Source organism: Lissotriton vulgaris, chromosome 1_1, assembly GCF_964263255.1.
Source record: "Lissotriton vulgaris chromosome 1_1, aLisVul1.2, whole genome shotgun sequence".
In the NCBI taxonomy this organism is placed as follows: Eukaryota; Metazoa; Chordata; class Amphibia; order Caudata; family Salamandridae; genus Lissotriton; species Lissotriton vulgaris.
This window is the reverse complement of record NC_141685.1, coordinates 689,640,883-689,662,049: the sequence shown is the minus strand read 5'-3', so window position 1 is coordinate 689,662,049 and position 21,167 is coordinate 689,640,883. Positions and strand designations below refer to the sequence as shown.

Sequence of the window (21,167 nt, the reverse complement as noted above, 5' to 3'; positions counted from 1 at the left end):
CAAGTTTAAATACTAGAGAATCTTAGTGAAGAGTGGGATAAATAAAACCAATAGCCAAAGATATATATGTATCATAAGTTGATTATTTCTTATCCCTCATGTTTTTAAGCGGTGCCCAAATTGCTCTGCCCATTTCTTTAGATTTTTTACCTTTAAATTCATATAGACATGACTCTACGTTGTGCATGCCCAGAAATCTGGCGAGCCACATCTGGAAAGTGGGGGCAGTAGTGTCCTTCCAGCCTGCAGAGATTAAAATTCGCAAGACAGCAACCGAGATAAAGACGAGGGCTTTAGCATCCCTCCCCGCCTTTAGCTTGTCGTCTGTCCCTGTTAAAACCAGAGTGGGAGATAGATCGATGTTATGACCTAGCAACCCCTCCAAAAACAGAGTTATTTCCCTACGAATTAAGGTAAGAATGGGACAGTGATAAAACATGTGTAAAAGATCTGCATGGCCGCTATTACATTTAGGGCATCTATCATGTTCTCTTACTCCCCATCCATACAATTTAGCGGGGGTATGATAAAGATTAAACAGGGTCTTTTAATGTTGGGCCCTTAAGTTTGAAGATCGAAATATTTTCTTATTTAAGAGCAGGGTAGGATCTAATTCGACATCAGGGTCCCCCAACGTTTGTGCTAGAGAGGTTTCAGTTTTCTCCAAGTCGTTCTGCAGACTATGGAGGAGATAATGCTAGACTATTTTTATCTTCTTACCCCCTCCCTATTAAATAGTCAACCATTGAGTTATCCAGGAAAGCGTAAGCCTTGGTCTTAATGCCGCCAGTGATTGAGCAATTTGCCAATATAAAAACCAGTGGCTTTGAGGGACACCATATTTCTGCTTTATCGATTCAAAGCTAAGAATTTCATTACCTAGCATGTTGTCACCTAAACTCCTTTCCCACATTCCCTCCAAACCATGGAGTTAATATTCTGACCTAGGTGAGGAAGAAGGCTAGATTTTCACAGATTTATATAAGAGTTGATTTTGGGAATAACCCGGATTTTTCTAATGGGTTTCCAGGTTCCCCAGGCCCCCTCCAAGATCTTGTATCTGGCTTTCCTGTAATATCTGCGTTCTACTTCACAGTTCAACACACCAAGAGCCTTCCTCCCCAACCGCATCTTGAAAATATATGGGAGGTTCTGGTTCCAGACCAGATTTTCCTGAGGGATAGGATCGAGTTGGAACAGTATATTCATTTGTATAAGTAAGCAGGTGTAATGATAGAGCCTAAGATTTGGCATAGCCAGTCCCCCTCTTGCCAGTGGAAGTGACAGAAGGTTGATCGAGCGCCTGATCTTGTCATATTGCAAAACAAGTCTTACAAAAGTGGCTTCCATTTTCCTAATCAGGCTGTCTCATAATAATGGGATGGCCCTAAACAGATATAGCACTTTAGGGAACATGGTCATTTTTAGAACATTGACCCTGCAGATCAGAGAGAGATGTAAAACGTCGATTCTTTTTAAATCAGTTTCGATTGACTCGATGAGGGGCGGGTAGTTTTCTTCAATGATCTTATCTACTGAAGCATTAACCCTAACCCCTAAATATACAGCTGATTCTACAAATCTCTGATCCGTCTTGATAATGTTCTTAGTGCATATAATCTGGGTTTTCCCTTCATTAAGACGATAGCCTGAGTGGCGTCCAAATTCCTTAGCTAATTGTGATAAGGCAGGCATCGCTCGAAGAGGATCCGTAGTTATTATTGCCAGATCGTCGGCGAAAGCTAGCAGTTTTGTGGTAAATCCATTGCAAGTCACCAGACTGAATTTAGGATTTTTTTTTCATATACAACTTTTAAAAGTATATCTGCAGTTCCCCTTATGCGATTTTGTAATTTTGTTCACAAAAAATATGCTATGTATTCACATTTTTGCATGTTATATCTATGGATCTGATGCCTGTGTCATTCTGTCCAGTTGGCTTGGGTTTATGAATCACATATAACAGGAGAATTAAAGAGAGGAGATAAAGAGACAGAGAATGTTTGTGGATGAAAAGAGAGAGGAAGGAAGTAGAGCTAGTTTGGATATTTTACCAGGCCTACATTTGGTTAATATTTTTATGAAAGTCAAAAATGTGCATACATTTGAAAACTGTGGTGTGGCCTGGAAATAAAAGGCAATATGAAAAAGAGCCTTGCTGGAATAAGTGACACCTGTAAAATCTGGGAATTTAGCTTAGAATTGAGAGTCCGTTAGTATAATGGACTGAAAGCCAAATTGGTAGTGTGCAGAAGCAGAAGCAGAGAAAGGGTTCATAAAGGTCAATACATAGCTATGAACATGTGAAACAAAGCTAGAGAGTGATTACATCCTGGTACCACCATACAGGCCCTGGGTACCATTTGCTCAAGCACTAAGATATTTCACCAGATCAACTAGTACGAAAATTCAGCTAATGGTGTACAGTACATTACTTTTTTTTTTCTTTTCATTTTGTCCTCATCAAGCAAATTTCCTTGTGGGTGTGGAGGAGTCAAAGGCCCCAGTATCCTTTCAGAGCTTTGGAGTGGAAGGACCAAGTTTGCCCTGAATGGAGTGCTTTTTTAACCTTGTCCTTTTAGGGCCTTCTTTTGTCCAAACCGAAAGGCACACGATTTTCGACAGTGGGAGAGCTAGTCATTATGACTACATGGATCAAGAATCAACTTGAGATCGTTGTTTCCTTTGCCTTAATCATTGGACCCCCTAATGTTTATCTAATTGTATCTTTCCCACAAACTCCAAAATTCGTTTTTTGGTGCTTTTCCTTTGCTTCTCTAGATTGTACACCCTTAATATAGAGTTTAACCAGTCTGTGTGTTTTGGTGGTGATTGTTTAACCCAGTTAATGCAGATCTCCCTTCTGGCTAGCAGGATCAGTATAAAAAGAATGCTTTCTTGGTCTTTACATAGTGGCAAAGTGATCTACCACGTTGGAGAGAGTCTTATCAATCTGGTCCCAGTAGTCACTTAACATTATACAGCCCCGGAGCATGTGTAGCTCGTCAGCTCTTTCTTCTCCACATTTGGGGACACTTTTTTTGTTCATTACTGGCATTTTAGATAGTCTTTTTGGGGACCAGTATGATCTATGGATCGTGAAGAGAAGATTTTTCTTCAGGGGGGCGGCTTTTACTACACGGCCCATGATAGCGTTAGAAATTAGCCAGAGGTTTGGAAAGTCCCAGCCAGGCATGTCCTTCTCCGAGATGTCTTGTGGGGCTTTGTACACTGCTTCGCCTGCTCTTATAAGAGCCCAGTGCCAGTACGAAACCTCTTTTTTGGAAGTCTCTGGGTTCAGGAGTTTTTGATCAATGACCTCGGCTCCTTGTAGTTTTTCTTTCAGGGTTTTTACCCAGCTGCTTAGTTGATAGAATTTGAATCTGGTTATTGACCACAGTGTTTCTTAATATAGGGTTTCCCATTGCACAATCTGGTTATTATCTATCAGTTGGCCCCAGTAGTCTATATTATGTTTCCTTAGCGGGATCGATAGTGCATCTTTTAGACATTCTGGGGTGCCAGGTGATTCCCAAATTGGTGCATGTTTGCTTTGGTATGATATTTTTAGGATTCTCCTTATTTCAAGCCAGGATCTTCCTGCAGCTTTTACCGTCTTTAGTTTGATCTTTTTGAAGAATTTCGGGTGACCAAATATGTACAGATAGTGGTCTTCTTCAGGGCCTATGAGTGCTTTTAGGTATGTCGGCCAGTTGCACCATTTCGTCAGTAGTATCCTAATGTTCTTGAACTGGAAGGATCTACAGTTTTCCAGTAAGTCCCGGCTGGCAATTCCCCCTTGTGCTTTATTTCTTCTTAGCTTTTTCCACCCAATTCTGTCTCCCTCTGTGTCCCAGATAAAGCTTGATAGGTACCCCTGAAGTTTTTTAATTTGCTCCGTATTGAAACTCAGCGGGATTGAGTTAAATAGATATGTACATTTTGGGACTATGGTCATTTTAATTAAGTTAGATTTTCCTAGGAAGGATAGATGTAGTCCTGACCAGGCCTTGAGTAGTTTCCTTATTTCTTTGTATATCCTAGAAAAGTTCAAGTTGGCTGCCTCGTCTAATTCCTTTGTATATTCTATTCCTAGATATTTAATTTTGTCTTTGATTAGAGGGTTTCCTGATGGGGTGTTCCACTCAAGAATTTCTGTTTTGGCTTGGTTGACCAAGTAACCTGACACTGCTCCGAACTGGGCTATAGTTTCTTCTATTTTGGGGAGGGAGGTGGTTAGATTACTGGTAAATATCATCAGATCGTCGGCATATAATGCAATTTTTTTCTCCCATCCTAGGAGTTTGAAGGTCGTGATCCCTTCTTCCCCCCTCAGTAGAGCAGCCAATGGTTCAATGTAAAAGTTAAATAAGAGGGGGGACAGGGGGCTTCACTGTCTTGTGCCTCTTTTTATGTGTATGTTGTCGGTAAGAGCGTCATTTACTAGTATTTTTGCAGTAGGATTTGCATAGATGTTGATTATAGCGTTTTCGAGTTTATCTCCCAGATTAAATTTAGCTAAGATTGCGTTCAGAAAGGACCGGTTGACTCGGTTGAACGCTTTTGCCACCTTGAAGGGTATTACAGATAGAGGGACAGTATAATGAGTTGCAATGTCTATAGCGGTGATGAGCTCATGAGATAGTTCATGAATTTGCCTACCTTTGATGAAACACTTTTGGTCTGGGTGTATTAGGGACCCTGCCACAGCCCCTTGTCTTTTGCCAGAATCGGCGTGTATATTTTGTAGTCTGCGTTCAAGAGGGAAATGGGCCTGTATGATTCGTATTTGGTTGGGTCTTTCCCTGGTTTTAAAATGATGGTAATAGTTGCATCATTCCAGGAGTTTGGGAGTTTTTTATTTCCTAAGAATATACAGTTTAGAAGCTCTGTAAGAGGTGTTAGCAGTGTTTCCTGAAGTTGTAAATACGTTTCGTTTGGTAGAGCGTCCGGGCCGGAGGCTTTTTCTCTTTTTAACTCTTGAATGCGGCTCTGACTTCCTCTTTAGAGATCTATTGGTCAAGAGCTAACTTCTGTTCCTGGGAGGCTGCAGGGGTCGTGATTCCTTTTAGAAAGTTCTGTATTTGGTCTCCAGAGCTAGTTAAATCTTCTGTGTAAAGATTATCAAAGAAGCGTTAAATTCCTGCCTAATTTCACTGCTTTCTGAGGTGTATCCTGGATAGCCCTCTCTCTGTATCCTTGTGATCCTGTTTTCAGTTCTTTCGGTTTTTGTTTTCCAGGCCAGGATCCTCCCGCAACCTTCTCCGTATTCATAGTGAGAGAGTTTACTGGCTTCCCATTTATCTCTTATTCTTGTTTCTAAAAAATCGTTCAGCTCTGTTTTCTTGTTTCCTATGCTGTCTTCTTATTCAGAAATTAACATGCTGGATTTGGCAGTTTTAAGGTCTGCATCTAGAGCTAACAGTTCTTTTTCAATCTGTTCAATGAAGTGTTTATTTTCTTTGTTCCTGTAGGATGCCATACTAAAGATTTCCCCCCTGATAACCGCGTTATATGCATCCCAGGCAGTTTGTTTTGTAGTTCCTGCATTATTTAATTTAAAAAACTGTTTTGTTTCGTCTGCCAGTTTTTTGTTGCAGGCCTGGTCTAAAATAAATAAAATACTCCTGTCCACAGTCCACCTCTGAGGAAGGGATGAGGTTTTTAACATCAGGCTGAGTTGTACTGCTGAATGGTCCGAGATATGGGCTGGGATATGTTCAACCTTTTTTGTTTGTTCCACTAGGCTCCTGCTAATAAGGATAAAATCTATCCTGGATGCGTGTCCTAATCTTTTGTTTTTATAAGTGAATCAGTGATTTCGGTTTTCTTTTTCTATCCAGACATCTACAATTCCTAGGTCTTCCATGCATCGCCCAACACGTTCTCTCATTTTGGGTAGGTTGGAAAGATTCTTTACTGGGTATCGGTCTTCTGAGGGGTTTAATATAATGCTGAAATCCCTTCCCATTATTATCGGAGTATTGGTTGCTAGGAGGTTGGTGTATATCTTCTGAAGTGATTCAGGGTCATTGGTATTTGGGCCATAGTAGCCCACCACTGTATATGAGTTGTTGTTAATTCTTGCCGTCACAATGACCCATCTACCCTTTCTATCGATTTCCATTTTTTCAATCACCGCTTTCAGAGATTTTTTTAAAATAATCGCAACTCCCTTTATGTTGCAGTTTTGGTTTGTGCAAATACAGTGGTCTATCCAACCCTCAGTTTTACAGATCGCCTCCCATTCCTCTTTTGATAGGTGGGATTCCTGGATTAAAATTACTTCACTATCACAGTTTTTTAAGTACTCCATGGTCTTCATTCTCCCTGATTTAATTTTCAGTCCATTTGTGTTCCATGTTAAGATTTTACGTTCTTTTCCTATGCTCTTACCGGTAGCCAACATCATTGGTCTGGTCTTCGTATCTTTCATCTGGGCCTTTGTACTCCTCAAGTATTGCTTTTAGGACTTCTTTTTTTTCTTTTTTTCCCCCATTTTGCTCCCCACCATGTGTTTTGTTTTTTTCTTTTTTGAAATTTTCTGGTGAGCTTGTGTGTGTTGTTCCCCCCCCCCACCCTGGAGAAGCCTCCCTTGTCTTCTTCCTTCTGGGCATTGAGACTGCTCTTTTAGAGCTCCTTGCCTTTGGTTTCAAACAAGTTTTCATTTTCTTTTCCCACCGGTATTACGGCCTCCTTTTTAGAAGCATGGGCTTGTTTTTTACTTTGAAAGGGATTGATCTTCCTGGTGGATCTTGATTTGTTCTATTAGCCTTTCCACTTCTTTTGGGTCTCTTAAGTTGAACATTTTATTGTTCCACATAATTTTGAGTGACGCAGGGAAGCGCATCTGGACATTCGCTCCGAGTGTCCTCAGTTGCGGCATATGCTGACCCAGCTCCCATTGTCTATCCTTAGTGGTTTTAGATATGTCCGATCTGATTCTACATGACCAGTCATCTTTGGAGTAGTATACTGCTTTTAGCCTTCACTTAGTATTCGCTCTTTCAGTGAATATGTCCTAAAGTTAATCAAAACTTTTCTCTGATTTTTCCCAAAGTTCCCTTTCCTGAAGGGGTCCCGTTGCACCCTTTGGATGTCTTTGTTGAGACTGGCTGATTTGGCCCAGGGGATTTTTTCTTCTAATAGCTGGATTATGAAACCCTTTATGTCCTCTCCTTCGATTCCCTCCGGAATATTCAGGATTTTGATGTTGTTTCTCCTGGCCTAATTCTCCAGGGATTCGATTCTTTGGCTAATCTCTACTTCCCTGGTTCTTAGTTTGGTTATTTCCTTGTGGTTTGCCTCAGTTTTCTTGTTAAGTGCCTCAATTTTGCCTTCGAAATGCGTTACCCTGTCAATGAAGGTGTTAATTTTCTGGTTGAGTACCTCGCATACTTCCTGTATTTTGGACCCTTTTTTTTCAGAGATTGCGAATTTGGTTCTCAGCTCATCATATCCTCAAGGAAACACTCCGGGATGTTAGGACCGCTAACGTTTGTGGCGTTTGCAGAGACATAGAAGGTACTGACAGTGTTTGCACTTGACCCTGAGGGCCTTTTTCCAGATCCATCCTTGTAACTTCTAATCCATGCTCAGTTTCTATTTCTGTTTCCTTAGCGGAGAGGGCCTGATATTTATTGCTGACAATTAGGTCGAATGTTCCTTCGCTTTGTTTCTGTTTCTCCTCCATAATAGGATCTTGAGCCCTGCCAGGAGCAGGTACGTCTAGATGTGGTGTAAGGCCCGTGCGGGCTTTCTCTAAGTTAAGATTCTTGTCCTGAACTTTAAAGTAAGACCTGAGTGATGGAGTGATCTTTAGAGCGTTACGTCCTGCTGATTTCAGGCTTGTCTGGCTGGCTCTGGATAGGGGGGCTTGGGGTTGCCCTGAGATGTGTCTTTTACTCTTCCCTTTATAAGCACTAGCTGGTGGCTGGCCTTTTTCTTTAGATGAGTTAATGGCTTTTGCAAGTGAGGTTTTACTTCTTAAGCTTTAACGCTCTCTCACCTGAAATTCCCCTTCTTTGTTAATACTGGGTACCTGGGGTCCCTGGGAGGTCTTAGGGATTTCCAGTTTTTGTAGCACTGATCCCACAGTGTTGATTAAAACCAGTGGGGAGGGTCTGTGTTCTTCCTAGGCTATCCGGTACTGACAGATCTAACCACAGTTTTCTCCCAGCAGGGGGACCAGGGGATATGGGGGGGCTTAGTATGGATATTTTTAAGCTTACTGAGGTGGATGGTTGTTGTTGCTGCGCTGTTGATTTTCGTGAAAAGTACGACCAGTCTGAGACTGCAGTGTTCCTTTTCCTTCTTCACCCACCTCCTTGTTTCGCAAAAACAGTCTGCGCCCTGCTTTTCTGTTACTGAGACGCACTTTCGCTGTTTCTGCCCACACCCGGACTGAGTGGGGGATTGCTGCGGTGGACTCTGTTTTTCCGGTCCTTATCCTTATCGTGCTGAGACTGTAAAGGACTGCAAAAGTGCACTTATACCCTTCAGAGCGGGTGCTGTGGATTGAACCTGGCTTAACTTGTGGGATTTTGTTGTGGAGTAAAGCTTGCCAGGGGCGGGCGCCTCTTACCTCCTGATCTGTCCCCCGTGGATTTCGCACTCCCGCTCTAGCTCTTGACCTGAGTTCTGTTGCGTATTGCCAGCCTCCCTCTTTACCTCCTACTCCTCTAGCTTCTCTGGTTCAGTTCTGGCTCAGCTCCTGAGGCAGCTCCGGCCGGCTCCGATCAGTGCAGTCATGGAGCGCCGATTTCACACAGCGCAGAGAGCGAAGACCGCAGATCCTCCCGGCGTCCCAGCCAGCCGCCACCGCTCACTGCCTCCTGCTGCCTGCTGTCTGTGCTGGGATGGGAGACACAGTCCGCCTCGAGCAACGCCTCGAATGCCGCTGTGCATGGGTCCTGACTCCCAGTGTCTCTCGCTGGACCGGGAAAGCAGTCCGCCTCGAGCGCTGGATCCCGACTGATGCCAGGACCTCGGTGTTCATGGCTGCCGCTCAGCCTGTCTCCCTTGCGCCGGACCACTGACACCAATGCGTGATGCTCGGAGGACGATGCTTGATGGCTCAGCCAGGTAGGGGCAAACTCTGGACTAGCTTGGCGTGATTGGAGCGCTTGTAATGCTTGGTATGTATTCTCGTATTTACCCGATTGTAAATATAATTCTCAAAATCCGGGTGGGATTTAGACGTTCTGCATTCTCTTTATGCAAGGAGCTCGCGACTGAGCTCTTCAGTCAGCCGCCACCTTCTCCGTCTTACAGTACATTACTTTTACACTAAATTAGATCATTACATGCACTGCAATTAGAATCATGCATGGTAGGCTGTGTGGGTTTTGTTTGTTAAAATGCATGCATTCTTTCTCTTTTTAGGGAGTGTGCTTACCAGTATTTTCCACGTTTGAGTGACAGATCACTCCACCTACTGGTTTTGCATAAACACTTTACCACTGTTTCAAGATTATGGAAGTGGGTATTGACATTTCACTTTTTTCACTAATTGTTGGTCCTGATGAAGGCCGCTGCAGCCCTACAGGGAGAATTAGGCTGAAACATGTCGACCGCTCTCTTATTTTTGACAGATTGAATTCTCCTCTGTTTTAGCTAAAATTCCTTCAATTCTAGAGTATGAATTGATCATTAGAATTGTTTAGCATATCATAGAGCTAGTTTTAATCACTTTCTACTTGTTCACTTACCCCCTACCCATACCCTGCTCATCTAGAGGTTTAGTACTCCTCATTTCCTCTATCAAATTATCCATGAGCTCCTCCCTCTCAGAAAGAGGGTTGTAGCCTGCACTACAACTAGGTTCGTAGTGCGAGGAAATCCCCTTTGATGAAGCATGCCATCCTCAGGTGGGTGAGGGGAATCGTCCTTAGAAAGGGATACCCCAACATTTAATAACTGTATAAGACCTAGGGACCTTCTATTGTGTTTTTGAAAGTATTTGTGCACCACTTCAAACAGTAAAACAGTGAAAACACAACACAAAAATATTCTACACCAGGTTAGAACAATAAATCAATAATTTAATTAAAAAAAGACAAAAACAACCAAACTCCAAAAGTAGGACTCGAGATCTGATTTTTTAAGAATACGTTGTAAAATAGTACTTAGAAGCAGTAAGGCCAGCCAGCTAACCCTTGGAGTCATTCTGAGTTCAAGAGAAGCAGGTCCACTCCTTCTCATCCAAGCAAGGGAACAGCAGGTAACAGGGCAGCACAGCAAGGTTGGAGTCCAGCAAAGCAGTTCTTACTGGCAGAGTTTTACAGCACTAGAAGTGTACTGAAGTGGTGGTGTCAGAGGTCCAGTACTTATACTCAGTTGTGCCTTTGAAGTGGGGGAGACTTCTAAGAGATGCCTTTGAAGTGTGCAGAGGTCCTAACCTCAAATTCCAAACCCAGGGAAATTTTCCAAACTCTGCAGACCCTGATCAAACCACCCCCTTCCAGTGTTCACGAGGAGAAATCAACCGCCCAATGTAACGACCTGGCAGAATTCTTCTCGGCCAAAGTGAATAAGATATCCACTTCCTTCCCAACCAGCACTGCCTCTCCGTTACCTCATAACAACAACGGAGGGTCAGACCCTGAGCTAACCTTCTCACCCACACTTGACCACTTCGCCTGCATGGACCTAGAAGCAGTTGAATCTACAGCTCGGAAAGTGAAATCCGGCTCACCAACCGACCCGGCCCCCCAGAGACAATGTTACTTGCATCCCAGACGGTTCTACCCATCATCAAGAATCTCGTGAATGCATCCATTGACTCTGCCACTGTTCCTCCTGCCTGGAAACGGGCAATGGTTCGAGCACTAATAAAAAAGCCTCATCTAGATCCCTCGGACTTTGCCAACTACCGCCCGATCTCACTGCTCCCCTGGGTGAGCAAAATTGCGGAGAAATACATCAATCTCCAATTGTTCAACTATCTGGAAAGCAATCAGCTGTTAGACCCTACCCAGACAGGATTCAGGCCTAAGCATGGAACAGAGTCTGCCCTCCTTATGGTCGTCGAGGAGTCCAGGAAAATCATTGATCAAGGAGGATCAGTGGCAGTGGTCCTCCTTGATCTTAGTGCGGCGTTTGACACAGTCAGTCATAACACCTTACTGAACCGCATATCAAACGTCGGCATCGTGGACAAGGCCTGGCTCTGGATAAAATCCTTCCTAAGCAATAGGTCGTTCCAGGTGTTTGACGGACAAGCAGTCTTCTCCAGCATACCCCTGAAGTGTGGAGTCCCCCAGGGCTCCTCTCTAAGCCCTGCGCTTTTTAATATCTATATGAGGCCACTGGCTGAGGTAGTTCGTCCGTATGGAGTTAAGATCATTTCCTATGCGGACGACACACAGCTGGTGGTCTTCTTAGCGCAGGAAGCCCAACACTCTCCATCGGGGGGCCTAACCAAATGCCTGGAGGAGGTGAAGTCCTGGATGACGATGTCCTCACTAAAGCTGAATGGGGACAAAACGGAGCTCATGCTGTTAGGCCCGGCCGATCCGACCCTCTTCAAATCATTATGGCCCACCTGTCTAGGCCCCCCCCCCCGGTTCCGAAAGATAACATCAAAAGCCTGGGGGTATGGCTGGACAGGAATCTTACTCTTAACACTCAGGCCACAAAGCTCTCCGCCACCTGTTTTGGACTCCTCCGGACACTGAAGAAGGTCCTCCCCTTGCTCCCAATGGAGGCTAAACAAACAGCTATTCTGGGCATAATACAATCACGCCTGGACTCAAATAACGTCCTTTATCTGGGAGCCCCAGAGTACACATTGAATAGATTGCAACTGGTGCAGAACTATGCGGCCAGTACCCTACTGCAAATTCCACGAAGAACCCCAGTCAGAGAGGCACTGACCAGCCTTCACTGGCTGCCAGTATGTAAAAGAGTCACCTTCAAAGCAATGTGTATCGCCCACCAGGCCTTTTGGGACTCGGGCCCAAAAATCATGCGCAGCCTAGTTAGCCAATACCACCCAGGCAGAGAACTACGCTCTAGTCAGGCTTTTATGGCAACAGACCCCAGAATTAAAAGGTCTAGAGCAGGCGGAAGAATGTTCACCTTCAACGCCTCAAAAATCTGGAACTCCCTACCCCTTCACCTGAGATCTAACCCCAACCTTGCCTCCTTCCGCAAGCAACTTAAAACCCATCTGTTCAAATCCCCGTAATCATTTCAGCCCCCTTCCCCTCCTCCCAGTCTCTGTCAGCCTCACTACACCCCCCTCTGGTTCCCTAGCGCTTGGACGCCCCAGGGCAGCAATCGCGCTGTATAAATGCATTTTCATTCATTCATTCCTCCCTTCCTGCTCTGGCTCCAGAAAAACTACAGGGACTTATTCAGCCATTTGTGTGGGGACAGGTCAGCACTTATTCAGCTATAAGTGCAGCTTGTTGTAGCTTCACCCTCCCATCGTGCCAGGATGGCTCATGAAGTTACAGCTAAGTTCCCAATGTGTGTGGCTCCCAAGGGGAATACACAGTTGTCACCCTCCACAGGCATGTAGCAGTCACCAAATGGTAAAGTAAGATAATGCAAACTTTCTAAAAGTGGCATTCCAGAATTGCAATTTAAAATCTGATTTCACCATAATTTGTGTTTTTCAAATTGTAATTCTAGAAACACCAAACTTTAAATGTCTGTCTCTTCACAATTGGGTATTACACATAGAAAATGTAATAAGGTAATCCCAATTTTATTAGAGAGATATGCCTTAAGTTGTGAAAAACGACTGTAAGACTTTCTCACTAACATGACCTTTAAAACTTTCAAGCACAAGCCCTAACCTTTAAATACATTGCCCCCTCGCCTCTGGGTTATCCAGGGCCTACCTTAAGGGTGACTTACATGTATAAAAAGGGGACAGGTTGGGCCTCGCAAGAGGTTTATCTTGTCAGGCCGAAATGGCAGTGTAAACTGCACACACAGAATCTGCAGCGGCGTGACTGATACATGGTTAGAGGGTGACTAAATTGGGTGGCACAAGCAGTGCTGCCGGTCCGTTAGTAGCATTTAATTTGTAGGCCCTTGGTACATGCAGTGTACATTACTAGGGACTTCTAAGTAAATTAAGTATGCCAATTGCCTAACAAATGCAAAAACGAGGACAGAAAAGTGGAGGACGTAGGCAAAAGGTTGGGGGAAGGCCATGCCAAGGCTGTCAGGTCTAACATATAACTTTTAGTATTTAATTTGTGCCAATTGGCAACTACTGTTGTGACAGTTTTTCCATTAGTCACATGGAGGCATTTTATTATGAAAAGCTTTTCCTGGCACTGCTGTTAGTCACTTCATCTTGTGCATCAGATGGTTAATGTTCAACTGTAGCATTGAATTTTAAATATCGTCCAGCCAAGATATTGCATGCAGATGCTGACTACAACAGTATCTTGAAGCTAAGTACATAAGTTAAATGTGGTTTTATTTGCGTTCTTACCTCCACACCTATGTAACTTGAAGTTATTATATATCTTCAAGTAACATAGCTGTGTGGTTTAGAATACTAAATCTTTACTTAACTATACTTGTACTTTTGTGATATTGAATTAGTCAATATTCTGGCTATATTTTGGCATCGCTTAATATTGTGACATGAATGTCACTAGCAACTATTGTAGCATTTTCTCTTCTGGGCCCTCTTTGTGTCTCCCTTGGTTGCTTGTATTAGCAGATTTAGGTTGCCTTTGCTTCACACAGTCACACATAATACGTTTGTTTTTGTGACAAGATAATATTTTCGAAATACACTGAGCATATTATTTGTTATTCAGTGACTCTTCTTGGGATTCAGTCTGAACAGTATGTACAAGGTCGAGCAACATGGTGTATGGCTTTCTTGTGCCCCATCAGCAACATCTCCTAACATTTTTTGGACACAACACAGCTGCAGTTTTTCTAACACAACTGTTCTTCTAACATAAACTGTGAGGTGCCCTCTTGAAGGTTCGAGGGTAGAATTCCAGTAGAGACACCAGTCATGGAATGGAAGCAGTAGCCTTTGCTTAAACTGAATTTACACATATTATGCTGACCACCTAAACAAACCTACCAGGTATGGGGTTTGGCTCTAATCCCAGAGGTCACTAATATATCCGTGTTCACATACTGAGGGTAGGTCTATATAAATATGTTAGTTACCATGGTCGGATTGTTCATTGCTTAGAGCTTGTTAGTAATGTTGATTACTTTTCTCATTTGTATCTGTTTACTAATCACAGCAATTCTGCTTCAACATATAAAATGATAATTTCAATAAATATATTGTAAACTTCCTTTGTGTCTTTCTTCTGCTTATTATGGACATGGATGAGTGAGAACAAATGGCAATGATCTGTTTTGACGGTTCCCCTGGGGACTAGGGGGTCATGTTCTTTAGTGTAGTTCCGATATTCCCAATAGGCTCGGCGCATTGGAAAAACATATACTATAGATTAGACGTAGGACTGAGGTCGACTAGGTCTCTATCAAATATATTAGACTTAATTGTGAGTGCGAGCTAGCTCAGAGGTCACTAGAAACTTTCTCGAATAAATAAGGAGGGATTTGTTTCTGACAACCGCTTAAAACATGGCAACTTTGTTTCCTGAGATAAAAACGTATCTTCCGAGTCGCGGAAACAATAGATAGTTATTTCACTCAGTCAATTGTGCATGCTTCATTTCACCAGAGGTGCAGAGAAATAGAGAGACAGGCGTTTTCAATAAAAGTATTTATTGAACAAAATTCTTTCTCATGCAGAGGAAATGAACTGCTACAATCGTAAAACTGGTTGCAAAGTACAATGCGTATAGTACGAAGAGTATTATAAAATATTACTGTAAAAGCATGTTATGGTTTTTAAGCCATACAAAATAATATAGAATACATACATTAATAAATAAAGACCAAAAGTACCAACTGGTTCTTCTAAAATACGTCTACCCCGGGGTACCTAACCGAAGTCTAGTACAAGGGAAGAAGTAAGTGAGGAGTAGCTTAGTTACAGTATTTTTTTGCCAAGAACCTATCCAAGATTTCCCTAAGGGTCTAATCAGCTCCGTACCTTGATTTTTTAGAATGAAGGAGGTCCCCGCAAGGGTAGCTTGGAAACACTGGAGGTGGATTTCTCGGCAAGAGAAAAGACAGCGTCTCTCTCAGTGCATCTGCTGGAGGGTCGGCTTCCTTCGGCACTTGCTGCGGCGAGATGTGTCGGGCAAGTAGATAGTCGAACTGCTCCAAACCACTGTGTGTTTGCCTAGGCAAGTGTGGGCATATTTATACCTTGAAGGTGCCGAGATTGACATAAGGTTGGACATAATAATGTCATCAAAGACTCAGTGCTTTGAAAACTCCATGATTTCTTGTAAAAATCAATATTTAAGCAAGGGGAAGTCCCTGACTGCTGAAGGCGGGTTTTTCCAGGAAATTGTTGTGGATTTTCGGAACTAATGAAAATAGCCATGCCATATTTGGACTGCATAGGCTAAGTCTATATATGGTTATGATTTCTATGCCTATATAAGGATAGGGTGATTTACACCTATATGAGGGCATTAATCAGGAAAATTGCACTAGGGTCCTAAATTGATATACAACAGTTCTAGGTTTGCCAAAATCACTTGCTACTATGGAAAAGTCACGAGTGCAGGTGAGGTACTGTGAGCTAGTCAGATTTGGGCCTACAGACACTGACGTGGTAGAGAGATTCTGTCCCAACATTCTGACATCCTCTTTTTCTAAGGCACAGTTAAGTTTCCAAACAGAATCACGCAACATGGCACCAACAAAGGTGGTCTGATACTAATTCAGCGGGTCTGCTGACTAGTACTTGTGAATCGCCATAGAACCCTCATAACTACCACAAAACATCTATGGGCATATATCATGCACAGTATTTTAAGGAAGCACCTATTTTTTTATGTTGGTGGTTCAAGCTTGAACCCATATTTGTGTTTGTACTTTGTTTTCATTTCTGTTTTAATAATGGCGCAGCTTCAACCTAAACAATTGCTGATAATTGCAGACCTGCAGTCCATGCACAGGTCACTTTACCTGGCATTACAAATGCAGGAGGTGACTTTATTTTCATGGTTGAAAGTCCACAATGGTTACCGCTTCGAGGTCTTTTACTCTTGAGGTAATTTTCCGGCTGTGGATCCTAATGCTACCACACTTCATGAATACACTATTGCACCCCCACAACAACCATGCAGAGTGTAGGTTCTCTTAGAAATCCCATTTTCACATTGGAGACATCAAAATTGGTACTGAGGCACCCTTATACATGCACTTGCACCAGTGCGCATAGGACCCCTTAGTAATGAAGGGGTCACCTGGCCAGAATTAACTGGCTGTACACCGTACCCTAGCCTACAAAGTCTCAATGCTAATGAGCTACAAGCTTCGTAAATTCATCTAGTTAGACTATACATGATTAACTCAATATGTTTTGCACACCTTGCTGGGGGTCCCAGCAAGAGCAGACCTGACAGGGCAAGCCAAGCTGCTGGCAGTGTCAACCATAAGTCTTGTAATCGTTCATTGAATTTTGGGTAAAATTCCAACATACTGTAAAGAGTTATTTTGACAGCAGCCACGGACTTGCTGTCAAAATAACTTTTTGACAGTCAGGAAACCTTGATTTAAATATTAACAAGTTACCTCTAAATACAGCTTGTTGTTTACAAGGTTAGGGTGCTTAATATTTAAAGGTAGATCTGATACGAAGGTAAAGTTGATATGTTCCTCCATTACTAGAGAGGCTACTGCACTCAAAATATACATGGTAGGTTTGAAGCCATGTTTTACAGGCCAAGACTGTAGATGGCATGAAAAGTGCCACAGTCCACAGGTGGCAATTAACTTATAGGGCCCCTGATGCATTTTCTATACCATATACTATAGATATATAGGCAAGTTACACATGTTAATCAGGAACAAGCCTATTTATTCATGTTTAAACAGGGGGGCACATGCACGTCTATTTAGCAGGGATGAAGTGCAAAGGGTTCTAATGGCAGCAAAAGTAGAATCTAGAAAAAAGGTGAAAAATCTGGGTTGACCAAGCAGAACAGGCAGATTTGCTACATTGACTAATATATCAGAGAAAAGGTTCATATTGAAACGGGAAGACTAAACAATGTAATATTCCAGATACATTATAGTCACCTCTTTCATAGCATTAATAATATAACACGTTGTTCCATACCACCAGTTAGACAATAGTTTTAGTAGCTACCTAGTATATTATGATGAGTACAAAGTCTCCTCACTCTTAGTTTCAGACTATTTAAACTCATTTGCAATAACACTAAACACGCGATATTAGAAGGATTTGACCAGAATGGGATTAACTGTTTATTTATTATTCCTTCGCAGCTTCTCTGTTGTACACATACGTTGTGCCTGGGTTTTACAATTATAGCCCTTCGAAGCAAATGACGTCATGTTAAACATGTTATTTATTTCTGATCCACATATGTTTTCATTAACGTTGAGAACTAAAGCCAGAAATAAGATAATTCATGGGAAACAAGTTTCAATCTTTAGAATTAACTCAAAAGAACAACATGAGTGTGGACACTCACTTCCAAAGTTAATACATTGTGTGTCTAGAACAATGGTACTGGTTGCTCTGCGCTGTTGAAAAAAATAGATTAAATATAACATCGTGTTTTATAAGCAACTATAATACATGTCAGAGTGCATGGCTCAGGCAGACCTGGCAAGGGAATTGCACTGGAAAAGCACATGCAATAGACTGAACTAATAATACATCACACGTTTGACATATTTTCAAATTTCACCCTACAATTCAATGCAGTTGCCAAGTTGTACACAAGTTAAATGTATAGGCATATATTGTTTCAATCTATATTTGCAATTGAACTGTCCTTTATATAAACTGTCTTTCTTCCATCCATACACACATTTGCTTAGGTCATATTCTCTTCGGTAGTTGCTGCACGTTGTTCTTGCTCCTAAATCAGCCTCTGGCAACACAATGGCGGCATGCATTCATGTATACATGATCGAAAAATATTAACATAGCTGAAGGCAATCATTAAAAAAAGACACACATCTATGTTCAGTTTTGAATGTGTCATTAAATGTTCTCTTTCTATTTTTAAAGCGATTTTTGAAACTTACCTTAAGCCCCCAAAGAATTGTTCTTTTTCAAATATTGTAATATTGAGGTAGCCTAAGCGCGCCAAGAAGGAGGCACAACTGATGCTTGCAGGTCCAGCACCGATGAGAGCTATTTTACTGTGGTAGCTCCTTGGCATTTCCTCTGCGGGAGGTAATGAAGGGTTTCTTATCTGAGGAATGTTCATTGCTTTAAACACCTGAAAAAATATAGACATGTGTTTCAACATTCACGCATTTTGTTATCTGCTGCACTTAACTGTCATCACAAACATGCAAGCAGAAATACTTGAATTAATTTCAACAACTGCTAAGTAGTCAGGCCACATGCTATACCAGGGGTTTCCAACAGGTTGCTGGGGATCAAATCGTAGCTCGCCAGTGCTCTGAAAGTAGCTCCCTGAAATGCAGCCCAGGATTTAATTTAGAGGGTCTGCACTAGCCATATTGAAGAAAGTCAATTTTCAGGAAAAATAAACTTTGTTCTTTGGCTGTGTTAACCAAAATGGGATGTGCATATTTGATAGAAAACCATGCAGTTTAAGAAACCTATATTCTTTGCATCATATCTAATGCTGAGTTCTGGAGATTTATAGCTTTTAGTATTTCATTTAGATCAGTGGTAACTTATGGTTGTGACGTTTATGCCTTTAAGTAAACATGTGGAGCTATTTTATTATGATAAAGTTTTCACTGACACTGCTGTTAGTAACCTCATCATGGTGGCTGGTGTTCAAGTACAGTATTACATTGTAAATATTGTCCGGCCAGAATATTGTATCCAGATTAAAGACAACCACAATATCACGATATCCCAAAAGTAAGTAAATAGAGATAAATACAGGCTTGTGGGGTTTTTTTGCCTCCAAATCTAGTTATGTAAATATAAATAAATATGTATATGCCTGATCATCTGGTGACGAAATACTTTTCAATAAACTTCACTGCTTCTTTGCAATAAATAACGCAGTTGTGAGTGTTTCCTGAGCGTACTGAGGTCCTTGCCTGGGTTTCTTTGGAGCTATTGCCAGGCCAGGGTTTGGAGTTTCGATATATGTATGTATATGCATATATATATATATATATATATATATATATATATATATATATATATATATATATATATATTCATGTGATCAAGACTGCACTGGAGTGGTCGAAATGCGCCATACTAGACACTGGCCTAAAGTGTGTGTACGACTGAAACGCGTCAGGACTGCCAAAGAATTTGAGTAAAATCTTTTAAATCTACTTTTGAAGTGCGGCTCGATGCTTTCCGCTCCAAATATATATACATAGACTATATACTATATATATATATATATATTCACTGAAAAAAAAACGTAGGTTTTACACACGTTATAGTTAGGAAGTAGCATTTACAAAACCTATGAAATTCACTGAAAAAACCATAGGTTTGACACATGTTATAGTTAGCTGGATATTTTACTCATATAAAACCAATGAAATTCCCCTGTTATAGTTACTTCAGCTAACTATAACCAGCCCGCCCGCAATGCACTGCTGATGACTTCACATATTACATCACTCATGACATGGTCAGTGACATCACTCATGACATCACTGATGACATCATCCAGTGAATGGGTTAGTTCTGAAAATTAAATATCTTTTATATATGTTTATCTGAAGGTTGATGGAAGAAGAATTGAGTATATAAGTGTATAAATGGCTGCTTTTTAGGTGAAAAATAGATTGTATAACTGACTGATTAAGTATATCTTAATGAGTACATGGGTTAGTGAGTAATGTTTAAATATATACATATCTGTATCAGTCTCTCAGTTTCTGTGTAAGTGGCTGCATGTGTTGGTGAGTAGCTATATGAGTGATACATAATGTCTATATAGGTTATTGTTTGTTTGATTATTAGTTGGAGTGTCTGAGTGTCTAAGTGTCAATATGCTTCATTGGGAGATCTTACGTAGTGCATAGATGCATGAATGAGTGACTTACTGTTTGTATGTGTTGTAGGCAGCATATATGCTGGACTGTATGGGTGAGTGAGTGTGTGTGGTGAGTAGGTATATAGGTTATTTGTTTTTTTTTCTGTATGAGTGTATATATGACTGTCTAAGTGAATGAATAACTGTTTTAATAGTGTATTTCTGAGTAAGTACATATGTTTTAAACTAGTACATATAAGTTATGTGTGAGTAACTCTATGGTTGAGTGTCGGTGTGTAACAGGAGGATCAGGATGTATCAGTGTATAAGAACATATGGTGACTGAATACATATATGAGTGACTGTATATAATATATGAGTGACTGTATATGTCTGTTGATGAATAAGTGGTTGCGTATATAGATCTTCAAATTACTAAATAGGTGTGTTCTAAGTGGCATTGGTATGGCTATTGTATTGAAAATGTTATTTTCTATTTTTGAGTGTGTGTAATAAAGGTTATATTAGGGTGAGTGAAGGTCTGCCACTCTTCCACAAGGATGATGTCATCAGTGACGTCATTTGAGATGTCATCAGTGATGTCATGAGTGATGTAATATGTGAAGTCATCAGCAGTGCATTGCGGGCGCACAAGTTATAGTTAGCTGAAGTAACTATAACGGGGGAATTTCATTGGTTTTATATGAGTAAAATATCCAGCTAACTATAACATGTGTCAAACCTATGGTTTTTTCAGTGAATTTCATAGGTTTTGTAAATGCTACTTCCTAACTATAACGTGTGTAAAACCTATGGTTTTTTCCGTGAATTTCATAGGTTTTTTAAATGCAACTTCCTAACTATAACGGGTTTATAACCTATGGTTTTTTCAGTGAATTTCATAGGTTTTTTGAATGCTACTTCCTAACTATAACGGGTTTAAAACCTATGGTTTTTTCAGTGAATTTCAAAGGTTTTGTAAATGCTAATTCCTAACTATACCGTGTGTTGTACAATTGTGGTCGAATGTGTGCATGGTTTCATCTCTCTTGATATACGATGGACGTCGGCTGTTTGATGTACAACAATCCTTTAACCCCTCCCACCCTTATGACG

General features: G+C 41.4%; 1 protein-coding gene across 1 annotated transcript in view; it reads right to left on the bottom strand.

Annotated features, from left to right (window-relative positions):
• Positions 1-21,167, bottom strand: part of DPYD (dihydropyrimidine dehydrogenase) — a 3,292,815-nt gene that overhangs the window by 2,022,059 nt on the left and 1,249,589 nt on the right. Inside the window, exon 6 of the mRNA XM_086954704.1 lies at positions 18,148-18,344. Coding sequence (XP_086810830.1) covers positions 18,148-18,344 — 197 coding nt within the window. The remainder of the gene's footprint in view (positions 1-18,147; positions 18,345-21,167) is intronic.